Here is a 22,859-nt window from a genome sequence, read left to right as displayed (position 1 = left end):
AAATCTAAATGAAGAGGAAACTTTGAAGACTTTCTGACTCTCCTCTGTGTGCCCTATAGGCTTGGATGGAAACTCCCAGGGAGAGAAGGAGAAGGAGGAGAGGCCGCCTGAGTTGCCGCTGCTCAGCGAGCAGCTGAGCTTAGATGAGCTGTGGGACATGCTGGGAGAGTGTCTAAAGGAACTGGAGGAATCCCATGACCAGCATGCGGTGCTAGGTGCGTTGTGGCCAGAGAGCCCAGGTCCTGACCCAGCAATCTGCGCTGGGGCCACCTCTGCCTGCCTACCTTTCTTCCTTCCAGGTCACCCCTCTTTCTCAGTGTCTTTGTAATAAGGATTCAAAGGAGAGGTCTTGGGTTTGTTTTTGTTTTTCCTCTGACTCCAGTGTCAGGAAAAAAAATACTTGCCTTCTCTTTTTATGGCTGGTATCTTTTACTTTTTAGACCAGGGGAATCTTTATACAACTGGTTGACTCTCCCGTTTTTCTTTGGCTTTAATGAAGCTCTGACCTCCCTTTCGGCTTCATTTTTCTATGCTACCATTATATTTCTCCTACAAGTTTTCATTATCTTTTCTTCCCTATTGTACTTTCGTAATTTGATTATGAGGAAGAGGTTTATATGTTGAAGTTTGTGAACTGTCACCTCTTTATCCTTGCTACCCCCAGTGCTACAGCCTGCCGTCGAGGCCTTCTTTCTGGTCCACGCCACAGAGCGGGAGAGCAAGCCTCCTGTCCGAGACACCCGTGAGAGCCAGCTGGCGCACATCAAGGACGAGCCGCCTCCACTCTCCCCGGCCCCCTTAACCCCAGCCACTCCTTCCTCCCTCGACCCATTCTTCTCCCGGGAGCCCTCATCTATGCACATCTCCTCAAGCCTGCCCCCTGACACACAGAAGTTCCTTCGCTTTGCAGGTACAGGGAACTCTTAGGCCCCCAGATGTAGAGGGCTTCGTTTTTTACAAGATTGTTTCATACATTTTATCCTTACCTGGTACGCACACGGGCACATGGGTGGGGGTGGGGGGTCGGAAAGCAAGGCCAGTGAGGTAGGGACTGGCTGGAAGCCCTTGCGTGCCACACTTAACCTTTTTTTCCTAAAATGAAGAAAGAGTTGCTGGCTGGATGACTATCATCTAGTCTTTTGGAACCCACGATGGCTGATTCCTGCTCTCCTTTCTCATCCCAGAGACTCATCGCACTGTGTTAAACCAGATTCTACGGCAGTCTACCACCCACCTCGCTGACGGGCCCTTTGCTGTTCTGGTAGACTACATTCGTGTCCTCGACTTTGATGTCAAGCGCAAGTATGTGCCCTGGCTGTTGGTCAGGGTGGGGACTCTCCAAGTGGTATCTCCCCTTCCAGAAGGGAGCCAAAGTTCCTCCTGGGGCAGTGTTCCCAGAGAAAGAAGTTTCCTGTGGTGGCAGCCCTTGGAAAGGTGCTGGTGGGAGGGAGAGAGTAATCTGTGCCAGTGATGGTCACCGTACCTAAATACTTGCTGGCTTTCTCCACCCCAGTCTCCATTCTTCATCAGAGAGATGTGAGCCTTTGTTCAACCACGTGATTTCTAAAGTCCCATTCCATCCTTTGGGGTAGTACAGGAGTTGCGGGTAGCCATAACAGTAGCAGGGTTCAAGGGACCTCCACAGCATTCCTGGCTTCCCTACTCTCCTTCCTGTGCACCAGTACACACTTCCCTGCTTGCTACAGAAATTCCTGTGGGCCCTTATTTGGTGGAGATGGGGAAAATTGGCAGTTGGCAGTGAATGACGTATCTCTCCCAACTACTGGGCATGTTGCCAGGGGTACAAGCGGGGAGCAGGGATCAGAGTGGTTGGGGGATGGGGAAAGCGTCATTGTGAGTCTTCATTCTAATCAGGCAAAGAGGAGTTTGCTCTGCCACTCCCCAATCCTGTTTTCCTTCCTTCCTTCCTGCCTCCCTGCCTTCCTTCCCTCCTCCCCTACCTCCCAAGATACTTCCGCCAAGAGCTGGAGCGTTTGGATGAAGGGCTCCGGAAAGAAGACATGGCTGTGCATGTCCGCCGTGACCATGTGTTTGAAGACTCTTACCGTGAGCTGCATCGGAAATCCCCTGAAGAAATGAAGAATCGCTTGTAAGGGCCCAGAGCAGAAAACAGACAAGATGGGAGGGTGGGGACCCTCCTTCTCTGTCATAGCGAAGGCTTACTCAGGCACCAGATGTACAAGGGGACTTAGGGAGGTGCTGCTCTCCCCAGTAGGAATTCCCAATTGGAATCTAGCTTATATCATTCCCACTGGGCCGCCTCCCATCCTCTTAGCCTGGGCTCATAAGAGTGGTCTTCTGCTGGCTAGCTAGCCTTTGGCTGAGGCTGCCCAACAATTACCAGACAGAAGAGTCTTTGGCCTTTACAAAGACAGACCTTCTGGCTTCTCGGAGAGAGCTCATTGCTCTCTGATGTATTTGAAGCCACCTAGAGGAGATTGGCACTTCGTAATGCCAGAGGTCATGGAAGTGACAAGATGTTAGACCCATTGGAGCAGTTTAGATGCTTCCAAACTGAGGAACTTGATTACTCCCCTCCCTCGTGGCATGGGCTTGCTCTCCGTGTAAGCACACAGGAAGTCAGAGAGGCCTCTGAGACAGGCTGGGCCCTGCTCCTCCACTACCAAACCCTTCCAGACGTCGGACTTTGTGCCTAGCGCTCTCCGACACCACTTGACCCCGGCTCTCCCTAAGTGAGACCTCATTTAGGCCTCTGTACTGTTCCTGCTGGTCTTCTATTAGTGATGCCCATTTTGTCCCGGAGCCCTACTTTAGGCTCCTCTGACACTGTGTTCACCTTTGTCCTGCGACCTTGCATTCTCTGTCCACCACTTCAGCCAGTTGCTGGCTTGGGTCATGCTGTGTAAATGAGTGGATTTGCCCTGGGCTTTCTGCACATCTCTGTTTCTGCTTTCTTGTGCAGGTATATAGTGTTTGAAGGAGAAGAAGGACAGGATGCTGGAGGGCTCCTGCGGGAGTGGTATATGATCATCTCTCGGGAGATGTTTAACCCTATGTATGCCTTGTTCCGTACCTCACCTGGTGACCGGGTCACCTACACCATCAATCCATCTTCCCACTGCAACCCCAACCACCTCAGCTACTTCAAGTTTGTCGGACGCATCGTGGCCAAAGCTGTATATGACAACCGCCTCCTGGAGTGCTACTTTACTCGGTCCTTCTACAAACACATCTTGGGCAAGTCTGTCAGGTGAGGATGTGGCACAGTCCTGGGAATCAGGTCCTTTCTGTGTGTTCCACCCCTCTGCTGCTTCTCCTCCATCCCAACCTATGACCTTGTCTAATTGTGTTTTTCTAGATATACAGATATGGAAAGCGAAGACTACCACTTCTACCAGGGCCTGGTTTATCTGCTGGAAAATGACGTCTCCACTCTAGGCTATGACCTCACCTTCAGCACTGAGGTGGGTCAGGAAATCTTGACTGCTGCACATTCCGGCTAGCCTAGGAGACCCATTCTGGGATCACCCTTGAATTGGCATTGGATAACCTCGTGGTTTTAAGGAAGTATCTTGACTTCTTAAAGTCCCATGCCCCACTTCCCATGTGGCAGAGAGCAATGGGTATTTGTATGAGACATCACAAACAGAAAAACCAGAATTTGTGAAATAATCCAGGCTGTTTCCTAGTTTCCCCCTTTGTAAAAAGCAGTGCTTCGATGCATGATTCAGTACATACATTCTTCATTCCCCAAAGAAGTTCACTGTAGAAAAATGATATACATGAAAACAAAATATTTTTAAGGTAACTCTTCCACCAAATTGTTTTCTGTGAAGATTGTGTTGTGTTATGTGTGTTACCTGTGCCCCTTTTTTCCCCTTTTCCCCTTGTTCTTTTCCTATTAAGGAGTTATGAGCTCAAGAGAAAAGTCACTGTTTTGGGTGTTTTTTTTTTTTATGACCTTGCTTTATCTCTCTGCCCAGGACATGGCAAAGAATTTGGGGTATGCTCCCAGGTGTCTGTGTAAATCCCATCCTAGACCAAGCCTGATACATATGATTAATGTTTTGGGACATTCTAGGTCCAAGAGTTTGGAGTGTGTGAAGTTCGTGACCTCAAACCCAATGGGGCCAACATCTTGGTAACAGAGGAGAATAAGAAGGAGTATGTACACCTGGTGTGCCAGATGAGAATGACAGGTAGGGGAAATGTCTCTTAGACCCCCATGTTGCTCAGTGTGGGAAGAGATTGGGTCCCACTTCATTTCACCAACATAGTTTTTTCTCTTCCCCATGCCAGCCACAAAATGGTTTGCACAAAAGGAATCCAAAAGCTTAACAAAAAATGTTTCTCTTCATCTACCATCATGGGGGGGGGGGGTGCCCAGAGATAGAGCGGCAGGTGGGGTGGGCAGATCGGTCACCGTCCTAGTAGCAACAAGTGCCAGATGGGGGGTATCTGTGACCTGTAACAGTTGTGTGAATTCAGATGTCACATGACATGTTTGTTCTCTCCAGGAGCCATCCGCAAACAGCTGGCGGCTTTCTTAGAAGGCTTCTATGAGATCATTCCAAAGCGCCTCATTTCCATCTTCACTGAGCAGGAGTTAGAGCTGCTCATATCAGGACTGCCTACAATTGACATTGACGATTTGAAATCCAACACTGAGTACCACAAGTACCAGTCCAACTCTATTCAGGTGAGCTGCTGCTGGCATTCCCCCCACCCCTTCATCCCTAAGCAGTGCTAGTTTGTGTGATACCAAATCTACCAGTACTCCTAGGGGAAGGGCGTTATATATGACCACTTACCTATATGTAATTCTTCATTCTTCTGGATCACTTTCAGGTGATGTTCTTGCTCATCCTATGAATGAACTGAAGCCCATCTCACAAAAGAGACTTGTCTAGAGTCCAAGGCCCAGTTCCCCTCTTCCGTTAGGAGCTCTCTATCTAATGCTGGCTTCTCGTGTCCCTTCTTACAGATCCAGTGGTTCTGGAGAGCATTGCGTTCTTTTGACCAAGCTGACCGTGCCAAGTTCCTCCAGTTTGTCACAGGTACTTCCAAGGTGCCCCTGCAAGGTTTTGCTGCCCTTGAAGGCATGAATGGCATTCAGAAGTTTCAGATCCATCGAGATGACAGGTCCACAGATCGCCTGCCTTCAGCTCACACATGGTAAGAAGAAGGATTTGTTCTCTTTGGCATTCAGATTGAGCTTGCGCATGTACCACTTTTAGGCCCCTGCCCCGGGTCGGGAACTCAAATCTGGCCCTGACTACCGTGGCCCTGGGGGTAGCTCAAATTTGCTAGTTTGTTTGTTTGTTTGTTTGTTTGTTTGTTTGGAGAGGCTGATGTCTGAGATGTGAAGCTGGTCCAGACTCACAGTGAGGCTGGAGAGACATTGGTGATGAACACCACCGCGTGAGAGACGGTGTATTCAAGGGCTGTATCTCAGTGTGGCTGGAGCAAGGAGTTAGAGTCGAGGGGAACAAAGACATCAGCAGGAGTCAGATCACCAGCAACCCTGAATGGCTCCTTAGAGTTTGCATTCTAGCCCATAGACAAGGCCATGGTGTTTAGGAAGTGACAGGGTCAGCCCTGGATGGTGTAGCTCAGTGGATTGAGTGTCAGCCTGCAAACCAAAGGGTCGCTGGTTTAATTCCCAGTCAGGGCACATGCCTGGGTTGTGGGCCAGGTCCCCAGTAGGGGCCACGTGAAAGGCAACCACACTTTGATATTTCTCTCCCTCTCTTCCTCCCTCCTTTCCCCTCTAAAAATAAATAAATAAATGACTTTTTTTTAAAAAGGTGACAGGGTCAGACAGGTTTTAGATGCCTGAAGGCCAGTAACGGGGCCGGGTTAGAGGAGGGCAAAAACCAGGCTAGGACAGGATTGGGAGTCCACAGGAAGCCAGGAGTAGGTTCCCTCAGGGAGAAGTCAAGTGGGCATGGTGGGAACACAGGGACTTGGTTACATTTGTTCATTATGCACCGGTCTTTCTTCTTTCCCTAGTTTTAATCAGCTGGACCTGCCCGCCTATGAGAGTTTTGAGAAGCTCCGGCACATGCTACTGTTGGCCATCCAGGAGTGCTCCGAGGGCTTTGGGCTGGCCTAATAAGCCCCACCCCCCACCACTGTGGGGTTTTTCTACCATTGTTGGACCTGGGAATGGGGGAAATAAAAACAAATGAACCAGAAAGAAATGTTGATACCAATAAATGAAATCCACCGACTCACCATGTGTGTGTCCCAGCTGCCCTAGTCTTTTCCAGTGCATACCCGCTCCCTTTCTCCTGCTCATTCTTTCTCCCCCCCCCCTTTTTCTCACCTCCTCTCCCTGTTCCATGCCGTCCATGATCCCCAGCCCATGTGTTAAAAGGCAGTAGCCTTTGCAGGGACTTGTTTGTCCCAACTGTTTGAACAGTGTGCTCCTCAGAGTCTGTGTTCAGAAGGATTTGCTGCATTGAGACTTGAAACCTTTGGATAGGGGAAAAAATTATATATATATATATTTTTTTGTTCTGTTTGCATTTCTTAATTTGTGCTTGGAATGTGTTGATGTGCACAGCTAATGATTCAATGCGAGACAAAATTGGCGTCTGTGTTGTGGAGGTTTCAAATAAAGAGCACTCTTCATAACTCACTTTTCACAATGGAGTTTTTTTCAAACTAAAAGAAAATAAACAACTCTTGAGCAGCCCATGCTAGACATGTGGAGAAAAGGTCCAAATGGACTCCCCAGAAAACTGCTCAACCACCATCTGGTGCAGCCTCTTTCAAAGCTGGTTTTCCTGTAGTCAGAAGGGAGAAGCAGCCACCAGGAACCGGGGGGGGGGGGGGGTCGGTTCTTTACGATGGGATCTGCACTCGGCGGGGCTCTGGTGTGAACTGAATCACAGCCAAGGACAAAGCATCTTATTTGAGGGGAACAAACCAGCAGGTTATAAGAAATGTTCTGAATTGGACTCACTGAATCCAATCCACTGTTTTTACAACAGCCTCCACTCAGTTTAAAACTTTTATTTTATTTGTTAATGTTTTAGTTTATTTCTGACAAATTTCAAATAATTCGACAAGCTCTCCAGAAGAACAACTTACCATCCTTTTGTTCTTGTTTTGTTGTCTGTCTGCCAGTCTGTTCACAGATCACCTAATAGTCTCTTGTGATTTTTATTCCACCCAGCCCTTAAAGCCAATCTAAGGACTTTAGTTCCTTAGAAAAAAATAAATAAAAGTTTAGTTAGAAAAATAACCCCAAGTGGTGCTTGCTTTGTGTGATTTTTCTCATTCTCTGGGGCTCTGCTGCTTAAAAAAGTTTTCCCTTTGACCATGTCCCGGAGTGTGGACGTAGGGAAGCAGTGGTGTGTCCTTAACCTGATCCCTTGGTCCTGGTGCAAATGGCTGCTGCGCATTTTCTCCTTTTTAAAAAAATTCAAGCTTGTCTGTGTCTGGCTCTGCTGATAACTGCAGAGACAAATGAGTCAGCCTTGTCCCTGCCACTGAACTGCCAGTCAAGGGGAGGAGACTGGTCCGTTCTGTGACCGATGGAGGAAGGGGGTCTCTGGGTGTCCAGGGCAGAAGTACCTGTTCCAGACTAGAAGACTTTCCATTGTCAGTGGCACTTGGATTGAATTGTGAAGCTGTGTGGGAGTTAAGATTAAGGAGAGGAAAGTAATCTAAAAGCAACAGGAGTCCGGTTATGGGAGATGGCAGGGCTTGAGCCGAAGGGTTGTGGCTAGAGATGAGACTGGGAGTCCAGCAAGGCTTTAAAGTGGAGAAATAAGCAGAAATACAGCAGAATTGATCGATAACTGGTTTTCTGAAAAGTGAAAGTAGAATAAAGCTCCCACCTTTAATAAAAGGGGTGCAAGGGTTGGAAGCTGAGTGTGGAAGGGGGGCATGCAGGTGGGATAACCCTGAAGAAAATAAAAGTGAATCTAACTCGGTGGCATACTACAAAAACCTACCATGACCAAGGGTGATTTCTCTCCCTTTGTGAGACAGGTACGGTGTAATATGAATCAACTCGATGTGAAATGAGGAAAATCCTGTCAAACAGACGCGAGGCACTTGCTATCACTCCGTAACTGTTCCTAGTAACTTAAAGGTAAAGACACTACCTTGATAAGGTGGCCTCAGACCATCAGCCAACATCACAGTGGAAGCATAGGGTGTCCAGTTACCACCATTAGCACTGTTCTGCCTAGTTCTGACGATGAGGTAAAGCAGGAAACAAGTATAACTTGAACCTTAAGAGAATCAAGTTACTAGAACTTAAAGCAGTCTACCAAGAGGCTTGGTTATAAGGAGCAAAGTATGTAAGCATTTATTGTCCAACAATAAATAAATTGTAATAAATTCCTACCATGGAATCCTATAACGGCAGTAAAAATGTATCCATTGCACATATCAACATGCACAATCTCAATGGTAAGCAACAGTGTAGGACCTGTTTAAAAGCTGAAAACAATACCACATACCTATGTACCAAAAGCATGGAAAGCCACATCCATATGTACGAAGACTGAAAGCCCACACATGCGTATAACAGTAATGTGCGCTATTCAGCATGAGCCATGGCACCCGCGTAGGGAAGCAACTGGGAAGAGGTCATTGCACAGAGCGCTGCAACCACATCGGTGTTTTATTAAGCTGGGTGGTGCTGGGTACATATATGGCTGTTCCTTACAATGCTACATACTGTGATACTTCCTAACTTTTATACATCTGAAATAGTTCATAATAAATGTGATAAGCAATTTGTGCAATTTTACAATGCATTTGAGGTGGGTAGCAGGGAGTCAGTACCAGACCTACTTCTCCATGAAAGCTAATAGCTGCTTGCTTGTTAACATTAAACATGTCTTTTTGTTCCCTAATAATTTCTCCCAATGATTGTGCATTGATTACCACAGGTTATCTCCTTATTAAATTAGTCCCCTTGTCTCATAATCACAGTGACCATAGAATTTATCATCCAAAGTATAAATGGTGCCAAAAATTATGCTGGGCCACAGATGCAAACAAACCAGATAAGCTGTGATGTATGGCTCTCTATTTACAATTGCAGCTGTCTTGGTGGGGGAAACAATCATTACCCATTGTAAACAAAGAATTTTATTGAGCACTTACCATGTACTGAAAACACCGAGAAGTGTCTGCTTTCCAGAAATTCACTGAAGGGAAAGGAGGTAGATGTTAGGAAGTACGAGGGCCACGGATACTCAAAGAGACTTAATAGGTAGTTGTAGCAGGATTAAACATTTTCTCACTAACCTGTCAGAAGACAGGAAATAGATTCCCTTCACAACAGTACAAAATACCTAAGAATAACCTTAAAAAGCAGTGTTTGGGACCCATGTGAAGAAAACTACACAACTCTCCGGAGAATGGTAAGAAGAGGCAAATAAATGAAGAGACTTACTGTGTGTTTGCATAAAAATTCAAGTGTAATTGGCCTTGAGACTTCAGGGAACAAATTGACATGCTATATAAGCAAGGTGAAAGCTGAAATTAGGTGTGCTTGGTCTACTGTAAAAAGAAAGCAAGAGCCAGCTGGAGAAGGAATAGCTTTGTCAATGTTAAGGCCACCTAAAGTATTGGAAGGAGGGAAAATACAGTTTGCTCTGCACTTCACACTAAATAAATTCCAAATAGAAGGTTCGAGCGTGGAAAATGTAAACTTGGTTTTTAAGCACGAAATGAAAATATGGGCAAATATGGGCTGGTGTAGCTCAATGGATTGAGCACCGGACTGCAAACCAAAGGATCTTGGGTTCGATTCCCAGTCAGGGCACATGCCTGGGTTGCAGGCCAGGTCCCCAGCTGGGGGCGTGCAAGAGGCAACTGCACATTGATGTTTCTCTCCCTTTCTTTGTTCTTCCCTTCCCCTCTCTCTAAAAATTAAAAAAAATTAATATGGGCAAATAATATCTGGGATATAAGAAATCTAAGGCTGCCCTGGCTGGTGTAAGTGGATTGAGCCCGGGCCTGTGAACCAAAGGATTGTGGTTTAATTCCCAGTCAGGGCACATGCCTGGGTTGCAGGCCAGTTCCCAGAAGAAGACCCACGAGGGGCAACCATACATCGATATTTCTCTCCCTCTTTCTTCCCTTCCCCTCTAAAGATAAATAAATTTTTTAAAAATTTAAAAAGAAATCTATGGCTAAAAACTATGCATGACAGCATAATGGAACAGACTGATATATTTGACTACTAAAATCTTGGCAACATCATCAACAGAATTAAAAAGCAATAACAATCTAGGAAAACATATTATCTCTAACAGGAAATGGTTAATCCTTAATTATATATATATAACTTATGAATCACTAAGAGATGAACTCCCCAGTTAAAAAAGCATGCAAGCACATAAAAAGGTAGTTCACGAAAGAAGAAATATAAATGAACAAAAAGCATACAAAATTCTTAAACTCTGTGATAATTTTGTAATAATCAAAGATCCATTGCATTAAATCACAATGAAAACCACTTACCAAATTGAAATATATCTGTGTAGGTATTAACACAGGAGAGAATGCGAAGAAACAGCCATGGTCATACACTGCTGAGAAACTGATACCAGCTGTGAAGTGTAATTTTGTAGTATCTACCAACAAAGAGAAAAGCACCCCTGACTTCCAGGGGCTGGCTGGCCTGGCATTCACAGGCCTTGGTGTTCTCCTGCTAGACATAAATATTTCACAGAACGTCAACATCACACAAGGTCGCTCTGTGACAGTGACAGGTTAAGACAACTAAAATGACTACATAATAATGTCTGAACACAGACAAAAACCATAAATATTGTCCAGATCACAAAAATTAACCTAACACCCCCCTATTCTAATTAATGGGAGTGGCTGCTACTTTTTTTTTTTTACCAACTACAGCTTAAGCCAACACACATAGGAAGATTCCAAATGGTATCTATCCTGTACTTTTGTTAACGCTTTCTAATATTCACAAATTCAGATGGAGTCTGGTAGCCCAAACCGTGTGGCTTACAGCCACAACATTGTGTGTGTGTGTGTGTGTGTGTGTGTGTGCAAGTGTGTGCTAACGTGAATGGCTTGAGGTGGACACGTCTTCTCCAAGTCCCACAGCCCCCACCACTCCTTTCTATTGCTTCTATTGCTTCTATCCTCCTGCTTCGTTCATTCAGTTCAGAAACATTTATTGAGCACCTACTGTGTGCCAGACATAAATTCCTTCCATCGTGATATTCTAATGGGGAAGGCAGACAATAAACATATAAAAGAGTAAATGACCTATTTTCTTCTCTGAAGAAAAATAAAGTAAAAGGATAGAGAGTTAATGGGGGAGCCTATTTTTGCTGGGGTGGTCAAGAAAGTCACCTCTGAGGAGGTAACAGTTGAGCTTGGAAGACATGCTTGGAAGAAGGGGGGGTATAAGCCACTGGGGGCAGGGGGCGGGAGTTTCAAGGAACAGTGTTCTAAGCAGCAGGGAACAGCCAGTGTCAAGGCTCCCACACACGTGGCATGTAGACGGAAGACCAGCGGAGCTCTAGAGAGGCGAGTAATGAGAACTATCGTACGAGTCGAGGTCAGAGATATAAACAGGGGCCAGATACCCGAGCTTCTATTCTGAGTGAGGTGGAAACTACCACAAGCTGCTGCCCAGAGATGTGATCCGATACCTCTGTAGCTGCAAACAAAGAGCAGGTAGGAGGGGCCAGTGGGTAGGCCCCAGGGCCTGAGGAGGCGGCTGCTGCCTTCTTCCAGCTAGGACATAAATAACCTGCTCAGCTTGCCAACTAAAAGGCCGTGGGTTCCATCACCGGTCATGGCACATGCCTGGGTTATGGGCCAGGTCCCCAGATGGGGGCATGTGAGAGGCTACCGATTTTCCTCCCTTTCTCCCTCCCTTTCCCTCTCTCTACCCCGCAGAAGCATTATTAAGAGGAGAAGGAACTGAGGACCTGAGGTGAACCAGAATCTCAACCTGATGCCTGAGTTGTCTGGGTGATGATAATGATGGATGGTTTCGTTGTCTATTTTTTCACCATAGGCATGTATTTCGCCAATTAAAAATAAATAGCCTAGTTTCAGCGGGCACACCCTGCCCTCCACCCCTCCTAGACGCAGTCTTTAGGAACTACGGGCACCGTGCCCTGCCCTGCCCTCCACGCCCGTCCAACTGCAGTGCAGCCTCACCTAACTTGTCCTGGTTTGCCCGGGGCCTCCCCAGTTTTGGTAGGGAAAGTCCCACGACCCAGAAGAACCATCCGCCTCTGTGAGCCGACTTGCTCCTGTGGGGCTAGGAAAATATGGGTGCGGGGCTTCCCCAGCGTGTAGGGCCTCCAGCCAATGGCAGATGGCGACGTGGCGCCCAAAAGAGCTTTGCCCAGCAACCCCAGCTCCCAGAAGCAGTGCCGCAGCCCAGAGCAGCTCCGCCTGAGGCCCCATCCGGGGCCTCGAGGGTGGGGGTGTGACCCCGCCTCCTCCTGGAAATCAGCGTGCATGACTCCTTGTTTATGTAATTTGGGGGATAGGTCATTATTACTGTGTGGGGAAGGAGGTGTATGCAACTAACTGCATGTGATTGTGTGACTGGGTGGGACTATGTACTGATTTTGTGTAACCCAATGGCCTTGTGGAGGCTGTTGCTGTGTGTCTGTGGTTTCAAGAGTGTGTGGGTCTGTGTGACTGTGTGACCATGCATGGCCCGGATCTGGGATCTTGAGTTATGGTGATTGTGTGAATGTCAGTCACTGAGTATGTCTGTGTGTCTGGGACAAAGTGAGAGCGTGTGTATGAGAAAGAGAGAGACTGTGAGAGCACAGGCCCGCGTGGGACTGCTCATGTCTGGAATCGGCTTTCCTGAAGCCAAAAAAATGTCTGTGTGTCCCTGCATCTCTCTAGCCTCAAGTGGGAATCTTGCATAGTATGAGGCCACAGGTTCTAGGGTCAAGCAGACTGGCCCAGGTGCAAATCCTGGCTCCTCCACTTACTGGACAGGTAACCTTGGACAAAGTACTGAACCTCTCTGTTTCTCAGTGTTCTCATCTGTGAATCCTAATATTAATCTGTTCTACCTGGTGGAGCGTAAAATGAAGCCATGCTTATCTGGTGCTCAGCATAGTGCCTGGCCCACAGGAAACACTGGGTAGACATCAGCTCATACTAGCGTGTGGCTGGATCTGAGTGTGCGCCTGTGATTCTGTCTGCACTTCAGACATCGTGTGTGGCTCTCATGGATTTCATCAGTTCAAGAAATATTCACTTGGCCTGGCTGGTGTAGCTCAGTGGATTGAGCACGGGCCTGCGAACCAGAGGATCGAGGTTCGATTCCCAGTCAGGGCACATTCCTGGGTTGCAGGCCAGTTCCCGGCAGGGGACACACGATACATTGTGTGTCCTCGGCAGAGGCAACCATACATTGATATTTCTCTCCCTCTCTCCTTCCTTTCCCCTCTAAAGATAAATAAACAAAATATTTTTTAAAAAAAAGAAATATTCACTTGGCAACTACTAGACACCAGGCACTGCAGTAGATACTGCATATACAGTTCTGGGGGGAAAAAAAAAAACAGAACAGCCACAGCCTCTGCTTTCAATCAACTGCCACCTTTAGATTCCGCCTGTGCCAACCACCTTTAACACTACAGATACACCTGCTGATGGGCACAATGACATGGGCACAAAAGTGTCACAGGAAAGGATTGGGGATGATTGAAATCAATGGGTGACTGCTTATACCTGTTATAGTCCATTCTCATTATGCCCTTTAGGCCTCTTGCTGTCCGTAATCCCTCACTCTTCCTCCATTGTTTGACTTTATACTCTGTTCCATTCATCTATCTTGATGCCAATACCATGCTGTTTTGATTGCTGTAGCTTTATAATAAAGCCTTGAAATCAGATACTGCTGGGCCCTTCAACTGTGTTCTTTCACTACAACACTGGGCCATTCTAGGTCCTTTGAATGTCAATTTTACCCCCACCCCAAAAGCCTCCTGGTGTTTTGATGGGGATTTCATTGCATGTATTATATTAATTTGAGAACTGACATTGCAACAATAGTGAGTGTTGTAACTCATGAACATGGTATATCTCTCCATTTATGTAGATCTTCAGTTTCAACAATATTTAGTGCTTTTTCAGTACAAAGGACTTGGAAGTCTGTTTCGTACTGGTCTCATTCTGTCAATAACCAATGTTGTGGCTGGACCAGACTTGGGTTTCTTTCTCTTTTTTTTAAGATTTTATTTATTCATTTTTAGACAGGGAGGAAGGGAGGTAGAAAGAGATGGAGAGACACATCAATGTGTGGTTGCCTTTCATGTGTCCCCTACTGGGGACCTGGCCCACAACCCAGGCATGTGCCCTGACTGGGAATTAAGCCGGTGACCCTTTGGTTCACAGGCCAGCACTCAATCCACTGAGCCACAGCAGCCAGGGCCCACTCTTATTTTTTAATATACACATTTTTCCCACAAGAATCCACAGCTTTATTAATGATTGAAATAAATTTATTTTTAAATGTATTTTATTGATTATGCTATTATAGTCATCTCATTTTCCTTTATTTCCCTCTACCCCGCACACCCCCTCTCACCTGCATTCCTGCTCCTCTTAGTTCATGTCCATGGGTCCTACATATAAGTTCTTTGGCTTCTCCATTTCCTACACTATTCTTACCCTCCCCCTGTCTATTTTGTACCTACCATCTGTGCTTCTTATTCCCTGTACCTTTTCCTTCATTCTCCCCCTCCCACTTATAACCCTCCATGTGACCTCCATTTCTGTGGTTTTGAAACAGTACAAATTTCAAACCAAGCTTCAGTTACTTTTTAGAAACACCAAAACAAGTTTCCCATTTTTAGGTGGTTACGATGTTAATTCCATGACAGTATTTACGATACTATTACCCTTGTTCTTCAGGGCTGGGACTGCCTTTGCTCTTGACACATTTGCTTGTGAAATGACCAGTTCTGTGTTCTTAACTTCCATACCAATTTCATCAGCCTCTTCCTCTTTACTCTCCTCTTGTACAGTTGGAATCTGACTGTTATCTTGAATGTTTGAGACAGCTTCACCTTAAACTTTAAATTTCTCAAAAGTTGCTAGCTGTGCTTGCTGAGATAAATCCTCAATCTTGTCTTCTTCAAAAATTCTGCAGGTATCTGAAGGTGGGTTCTTACAGACATTTGGTTTTGTGATGACAAAAAAAACGTTCTTAGATTTCCTCATAGCAATCCTAGTAACCACTGTAACCTGTCAAAGACCCAGTTTGGACATAGCCTTCTGTGCATTTTCACTTCCCCTCTGTTTTGGTTTACTGACTTGTTCTTCATTGATTTCAGCTCCTTCTCCCAGCTGGGCTTGTGTGGTTGCCTGAGTGGAATCTGTTCCTTGAGTTCTGGTACTGATTTATCACTGTCAAATACCAGACCTTGTCTCAGCCTGGGGCGGCGGCGACTGCTCTAAAGCAGGAATGATTTCTGTGGCTTCACGGCACATTTTGTGCAGGGAATGCAAAACCAAGATGGCGGCAGAAAGAGAGCCAGCGAAAACCCAATATAAGCATTTAATGCCATAAATTTTTTAAAGATTTTATTTATTTATCTTTAGAGGGAAAGGGAAGGAGAGAGGGAGAGAAATACTAATGTATGGTTGCCTCTCATGTGTCCCCTGCGGGGAACTGGCCTGCAACCCAGGCATGTGCCCTGACTGGGAATCGAACCACGATCGTCTGGTTCGCAGGCCCGTACTCAATCCACTGAGCTACACCAGCCAGGGCCATTGATTTATTTTTGAACACTGTTTTTTTCTGCATTCTATAAATTGCAATACATTATGTTTTCATTTTAATTCCATTCAAAATAATTTCTAATTATCCTTATGATTTCTGACCTTTGGTGTGCTGCTTATCAATTTATTGCCTCCCAACTTCAATCAAATTCATCCTTTCTGCCTGTTCTCTGATCATAGAACATGTTTTAAATATTTCCCCTTTGCAAGCTGGCTTTGAAGCCTTCTCAGTAGAGTGTGCTATAGAGATATTGCAAGAGGAGTCCTGGCTGGTGTGGCCCAGTGGATTGAGCACCAGCCTGAGAAACAAAGGGTCATTGGTTTGATTCCCAGTCAGGGCACATGCCTGGGCTACAGGCAGGTCCCCAGTAGGGGGCGTGTGAGAGGGGCAACTGCACATTGATGTTTCTTCCCCTCTCTTTTTCCCTTCCTTCCCCTCTCTCTAAAAATAAGTAAATAAAATCTATTAAAAAAGATATTTCGAGAGGAAAAGAGGTTTTCTTCCTGATTCCTGTATGTTTGCTTGGCAGTCTCATTCTGCATAACTTTTTAGAGTATCAGACTTTTGCAGTGCTGACCAGCAGCTCCCGCCCCCCCGCCCCCCCCCCCCACACACACACACACCGGTGCTCGCCCTCAGGCAGCTTGGTAGCAAGCAGAATGTCTCTGGATACTGCAGCACTAGCAGCTTCCCCAGAGCTTGGCTCCTGCAGTGCACAGAAGCCAGCAACACTCTGTGAACAGCTTTCTCTCCACACACCCCCACCAACAGACAGATTTCTGGCAAGTTCCAGAGGATAGATTTCCAACAGGTTCCACCAGTACAGCATCACAATACTTCTCTGCCATCCAGTGAGCTATGGTCATGCCTCTCCAATAAAATCTGGATCTCAGCTCCCGGGACATTCTATCTTAGCCTAGGGATAGTGACTACATCTTAATACTGTTACTCCCATATTCTTTAGAGTTTGGTTTACCAGCCAATTCCTCATTATTCTAATCCTCTGTTATAGGTAATTCCTTATATTAATTTTCCCTATTCAAATTACGGTGTCATTCCTCTCCTCAGATAGGACACAGGCTGACAGAATTGTTACCAGGAGTGGATCCAGAAAATAGACCTGCAGAGATGGAACTTCGGGATTGGTTTGTTCATACCTCTGGGCTTCAGCACAGTGCTCGGCAATGGGAAGTGCACGGCTGGTCATCTATGGCAAACATTGGCATCGCAATTCATCAGCCTACAGTTGACTGTGATTAAGTGCCAACTGAAGCACGTGCCTTGGAAGCCTTAAAAGGCTGCTGCACTTGACCACTATGGCAGTAATCATGGCTATAAGGACCTGGATGCAAGATGGATTTTTTTTTTTAATGCATTTAAACAGCTCAAATCACAGAGAGTTTTCGTGATGCCTGAAAGAGTCTCTTCTTGCTTGTAGCTGCAGGGCTGATATTGCTGAAAATCAAACCATTGTTTGATTGTATAGCTTGTTGAATTGCAATGACAGTTGAAGTCACAGTCTTGGAAACTTTCTCCTGTGAAAGCTAAGGCACTGACTCATAAAGAATGGGATCCCAAAACTTGTCATGTGGACAACTGTTTGGTCCTACATGACACTGAAAATCTTGGACTACTAAGCCTCTCTTAGTAGGTAGCTAACCCTTTAGCGTCTGAGAGTAGCTTTTTTCTTCTTGGAAACCCTGTGATAAATTCACATGGTCCAGACACCTTGAAAGGGGATTCCCCTTCACCCCAAGCCCCACCATAACCACCCCTATTGCCGATAGACCCGTAACTGAGCTCAGACCTCAGCACGCTCCTGGACAACACGTGTACACGATGACCAGGGGAGAAATAGCTTATGCACCGTAACAGTTATAAGGCTTTACTGCTACATATTGGCAGAAACCCAGGGGACATGTGCAGAAGCAGATTCTAAGGGTGTTAGGGAGGGAATGCAGAATGTAATGCTGGATTGGGAAGAGTTCATTGAATAGGTTCACTTACTAGAGATTCTGGATCTGATACGTCAGCACATGCAGCTGGAGATGGTTCGAAGAGCTTACCGGTTGGCTGGCTGGAACCGGGACTCAATTATGGCCTATGCAGTTAATGAGGTTAACATGCCAGAGGTACCCTGGCATGATATAGAGGAGGGAATCTGAGTCAGGTGTAGGGTGATAGTAACATGGACAGGATTTCTCGTGTATTACCTGCACAGAACCCCCAACTATGTTCCACGAAAAGGATCAGAAGACACTCCCTTCACCAAAACACTGATAGATCCTCTAGTGAAGAGCACCTGAAACCTGGGCAAGCTCTGTGGCTGCTCTCCTTTGTCGGCCAGGTATGACTTAGGGAAAGAAGGACCCTGAAGGCAATCCAAAGATCATCAGGGCTGCCCCTCTGATTACAGGCCCAGAGTGCAGGGGCCCTGGGGCAGAGGGCCATCAAAGGAGGGGCTGCTGGCACGCCTCCCATGGTGGGGTTCGCTCCCTCACTCCAGCATCCTGCTCTACAGCTGCCTCAGGTAGAGGCAGAGCCCTGCAGAGCCAAGGGAGTAGTACCTCTGCCTCGACTTCACCTGACGGGCCCACCACAGGCTCAGGACGGAGAGCCACCCAAGCTCTGGGGCTCAACCTTTGTCCAGCAAAGCTGCAGGCCAGGCCCATCACCCCAGTGTGCCTTGTCCCAGGGTGTCCAGAGGGCGGACCCCCTGCCCCAATGGATCTGATGGGCAGTACACCCGGCAAAGGGGATTATACTCAAGCCTTAAGGCCTCATGGAATCTGCCCTTGGGTTTTAGAATTGCTCAGGACCTGTCACTCATTCCTTCTCTCCTATTTCTTTCTTTTGGAATGGAAATGTCTACCCTGTGCCTTCCCAACATTGCACTTTGAAAGCACATAACTTGTCTGGTTTTCACAGCTCCACAGCTGAAGACCAGTTTGCCTCAGGGTGAATTGTACCTTGAGTCTCACACAAACCCGATTTAGATGAGATTTTGGACTTTAAACTTTACAGTTGACTTGGGGGCTGTTGGGATGAAATGGATATAGTTTGCACTTGAGAAGGACATGAATTGGCAGGGCAGGGGCAGAAGACGATAATGTCAAATTATAAGGCCAAATGTAAAAGTATCAGAAGCTCGTGAGCCCTCATGAGTGGGATTGGGGCTCTCATGAGAGAGACCACACAGAGCTCCTGAACCCCTTCCACAGGTGAGAACACAGATTAGGAAGTGGGCCCTCACCAGACACTACATCTGCCAGCGGTGTGATCTTTGACTTCCAGCCTCCAGAACTGTGAGAAATAAGTGTTGTTTGTAAGCCACCCAGTCTGTGGTGTTTTGTTATAGCAGCCTCAACCGAGTAAGACATCTTGGTAGGCTTCTTTGGATTTGGGAAGCAATGCTTGAATGTGCTCATTTGAATCCATCTACAGACTTCCCACAAGGTTTCCATTTAGTTGAAGCCCTGCAGTTCAGACTGCGGTAGAAGCTGCTCTTGAACTTGGAGCTTATGGTCTAGAAGATCAATGATACACAGAGAAGTGTCTGTGACACATAAGAATGCCGTAGGAAGTTTCTGGCAAGCACCAATGAGAGAATCACAGCCAGCCTCTAGGATTTTACAGCAAGTCTGCACCCTCTTTTGCAGAGAACTATTCTCTTTTGAAAAAATTTCCCTGAGCCCTGGCTGGTGTGGCTCAGTGGATTGAGCACCAGTCTGCGAACTGAAAGGTCGCTGGTTATCCCTGGTTAGGTTCCCGGTCAGGGCACACGACTGGGTTGCAAGCCAGGACCCCAATTGGGGGCGGGTGAGAGACAACCACACATTGATGTTTCCCTCCATTTCTTTCTCCTTCCCTTCCCCTCTCTCTAAAACTGAATTTTAAAAATCTTTACAAATGGTATTGAGGTATAATTGGCATACAATATTATATTAGTAGCAGATTGTAGTGTAGACCCTGACAGTTGGGGGGGGGGTTCTCTTTTATAATGCAAGTGCCTGACTAAAGCTTTGATTTCTGAGGCATGCATTTCAATGAGGAATCCGTCTGAAGGACAGCTGCCTCCAACAGACACAGCGCCGCCACAGGACTGAAGAGCCACCAGCTACAGGGCCAGGTGCAGCCCCCACCCTTCCCCAGCTTCCTCTGGTTTAGAGATCTTGGTTGATTTTAATAAGCGACCGTTTAAGCGACTTGTTTGTTTCCTCTGACTGCATTTTAAATTCCTGCTCTTATGCTCTACGTTCACCAATAAAGAGTGAACCCCTGAAGCCCTAAAGAGGCCCCCACACTTGACCCCAATAGAAGGGGAACTCTAGAAGCACTCTTTCCCTTTCTGTCCCTCCCTCCCGCTCTCCTCTTCCTCCCTCTGTCCCTCCCTCCCTCCCTCCCTCCGTCTCTCTCTCCCCCCCCCCACATCTGTGTGTGGCCCCAGGTGTGCCATGATATTTTCAGGTTTTATAAGTAGCAAACCTGTATCTTTTCCAAGTCCCCTAATGGTTATCGTTGGAGGGCATGTTGCAATCATAATAAGAACCACAAGGACTGCCTAGTGGTAGCCGAGACCAGAACAAAGCACAGGTGTACAACATAATGATCCGATCTGTGTATATGTTTCAAAATGATCACCGCAATAAGTTCAGTTACCATCCATCACAACACATAGTTACCAATTTTTTTCTTGTGATGAAGACTTTTAATGTCTACTCTCTCAGCAACCTTCATATAGACAATACCATACTGTTAACTATAGCCACATGCTGTATATTCATTCCACCCCCATGACTTATTTATTTTATAGCTGGAAGTTTGTGCCTTTTGACCACCATCACCTGTTTTGTCCACTCACCCCTCCTGCCTCTGGCAACCACCAGCACTACGGTTCTTTTGAGAAACAGCTTCCGGCTTTACTGCTGGGCCTTGGCAGAGACTGAACACCTAACTGTGAGACATATAGTCATCACACAGCCTGAAATTCCCATCATGAACGGGTATCTCGTCTGACCCACGTGGCCATAAGATTAGGCATGCATAGCAGTAACCGAATGAAACTAGTACAGAAGAGACCAAGTTGGGCAGGTCCAGAAGGTACCATAAGTCACATGGGCAGGTGTCTCAGGCTCTTTTGACACCTGCTCCCGTGGTATTGCCTCCTTGCCTTCCACCCATGTCCACGGTGTTGTGGGGTGTTCCTAACGGCCAGTTAACTGAAGAAGAAAACACAGTCTAGCTGGTCTTATATGAGGGTCTGCATGACATGCTGGTGGAAAGTGGACAGGTGTGCGTCACAGCTGCACTCAGGGGGCAACCCCGAGTGACAGCGGCGGAGGAAAATCCCCTCCATGAGCAAAACACAGAACAGCGTATGTTGTTGTTCACCGTGTCTAGAGTGAGAGATGGACCAAAATATGGACGTACACTGATATACGGTCAAGGACTTGGAAGTAACAGGACAGGAATGTTAGTGACGAGGAAGTGTGAGGAAGACAGAGGCAGATGGGCTTCTGAATGGTGCAGACAGTGAGGATGTTTGTGTCCAGTGTGAATGCCGCCCAAAGGCATACACTGCAGAGGAGTCTCCTAATAACCATGTGGACAAAATGGGGTGCCCTGTGCCCGTCAGTCGGCCGCCTTTACCCAACACCCTAGCGTTCAGGGAAAGAAACAATGAGCCCATGTCTCAGTCAGCTCGGCTGCCATGATAAGTTACCACAGACTGGGTGCTTAAACAACAGGCATTTATCTCTCACAGTTCTAGAGGCTGGGAAGCCCCACAGTCTGGGTGCAGGTAGATTCTGTGCATAGTGAGATTCCTTTTTCTGGCTTGCAGACAGCCTTATTCTTGCTGCGTCCTCACTTGGCAGAAAGTGAGAGGTCTCTCTCATGGCTCGTCTTATAAAGGCACTAATCCCATCATGAGGCTTCACCTTCACGACCTAATGGCGTTCCAAAGACCTCATCCCCAAATATCACTTTTGGGATTAAGGCTTCAACAAATTTGTGCCGAGAGACCTGCTTCACCACACAGCAGCCCGTGAACAAAGAGGCAGGGGTGGAAACCACACCTGGGCTCAGCGACAGGAACTTGCCCTTACAGGGGATGGTAACGGGAATGCTAACACAGAGTGCCTAATGTGCCGTCAGCAGAGACCCACACTGGGTCCTCGGTACGGCACCGTTCTCTGGGGACCCGCCAGCCACCCCGTGGTGGCAGGTTGATTATCCCGGATGTCTTTCATCACGGAGGGGAAGAGATTCACCTTCACAGGAACAGACACATTTTCTGGATACGGTTTTCCTTCCCTGCCCATAATGCTCGTGCCAGCACCACCATCTGTGAACTCTTCTACATAGCATCGCATCTAATCCAGACACTGATTTCACAGCACGGGAAGTGTAGTGATTGGTCCCTGCCTGTGGAACGAACTGGTCTTACCACATGCTCCATCATGTAGGAGCGGCTGGCCTAATTGAAAGGTGAAATGGCTTTGGAGACTCAGTTATGAGGCTAGTTGCGAAACAACACCCTGAAAGGACGGGCTTTTGTTTTACAGGATGTCATACGAGGGAATATACTTTGAATCAGAGACCAATATGTGGTTCTGTCTCTCCCATGTGCAGTATAAATGGGTCCTGAAATCAAGGGGGAGAAGTACGAGAGACTCCTCTCACTATTACACCTAATAACCCACACACGGGATGTTTGCTTCCCATCTAGGTACCTTTGAGCTCTGCTTGTTTGGAAATCTAAGTTCCTGTGATGGTTCACTTTCTGTGTCAACCTGACTCGGCCATGGGGAGCCCAGATACTTGGTTAAATACCATTCCGGGCGTGCCCATGACAGTGTTTCTGGATGACAGACAGTAACCTCTGAACTGGTGCTCTGAGGAAAGGAGATGCCTCCCAAAGCGAGGGACTCATCCAATCCGCTGAAGGCCTGAATAAAAGAAAAAGTGCCCGACTGACTGTGTTTCAGCCGGGGCATCAGTCTTCTCCTTCCTTTGGACTTGGAGTCAGACTTGGGCTAGAACTACACCATCAGCTCTCCTGGGTGTCCAGGGTGCTGACTGCAGATTTGGGGACTTC

At 46.9% G+C, this 22,859-nt stretch overlaps 1 protein-coding gene and 1 pseudogene across 16 annotated transcripts in view; one reads left to right on the top strand and one right to left on the bottom strand.

Moving 5' to 3' along the window:
* The window catches only part of HUWE1 (HECT, UBA and WWE domain containing E3 ubiquitin protein ligase 1), a 157,602-nt gene extending 150,977 nt beyond the window's left edge, over nucleotides 1–6,625 (top strand). For all 16 annotated transcript variants that reach the window (XM_037033746.1, XM_037033744.1, XM_037033754.1 and 13 more), the window contains 10 exons: nucleotides 60–215; nucleotides 665–910; nucleotides 1,185–1,302; nucleotides 1,970–2,110; nucleotides 2,945–3,232; nucleotides 3,341–3,446; nucleotides 4,064–4,181; nucleotides 4,500–4,681; nucleotides 4,967–5,157; nucleotides 5,995–6,625. In XM_037033746.1, the coding sequence (XP_036889641.1) occupies nucleotides 60–215; nucleotides 665–910; nucleotides 1,185–1,302; nucleotides 1,970–2,110; nucleotides 2,945–3,232; nucleotides 3,341–3,446; nucleotides 4,064–4,181; nucleotides 4,500–4,681; nucleotides 4,967–5,157; nucleotides 5,995–6,097 (1,649 nt within the window). In that variant the 3' untranslated portion in view covers nucleotides 6,098–6,625. The remainder of the gene's footprint in view (nucleotides 1–59; nucleotides 216–664; nucleotides 911–1,184; nucleotides 1,303–1,969; nucleotides 2,111–2,944; nucleotides 3,233–3,340; nucleotides 3,447–4,063; nucleotides 4,182–4,499; nucleotides 4,682–4,966; nucleotides 5,158–5,994) is intronic.
* An 8,210-nt stretch (nucleotides 6,626–14,835) lies between these two features.
* Nucleotides 14,836–15,468, bottom strand: LOC118978340 (nascent polypeptide-associated complex subunit alpha-like; annotated as a pseudogene).
* Nucleotides 15,469–22,859: the final 7,391 nt, after the last annotated feature.

Source organism: Sturnira hondurensis, unplaced genomic scaffold (genome assembly GCF_014824575.4).
Source record: "Sturnira hondurensis isolate 20B ecotype Veracruz unplaced genomic scaffold, ASM1482457v3 Scaffold0021781, whole genome shotgun sequence".
Taxonomy (NCBI): domain Eukaryota; kingdom Metazoa; phylum Chordata; class Mammalia; order Chiroptera; family Phyllostomidae; genus Sturnira; species Sturnira hondurensis.
Note: the sequence above shows the minus strand (reverse complement) of the source record. Positions and strands in the feature narration are given on the sequence as shown.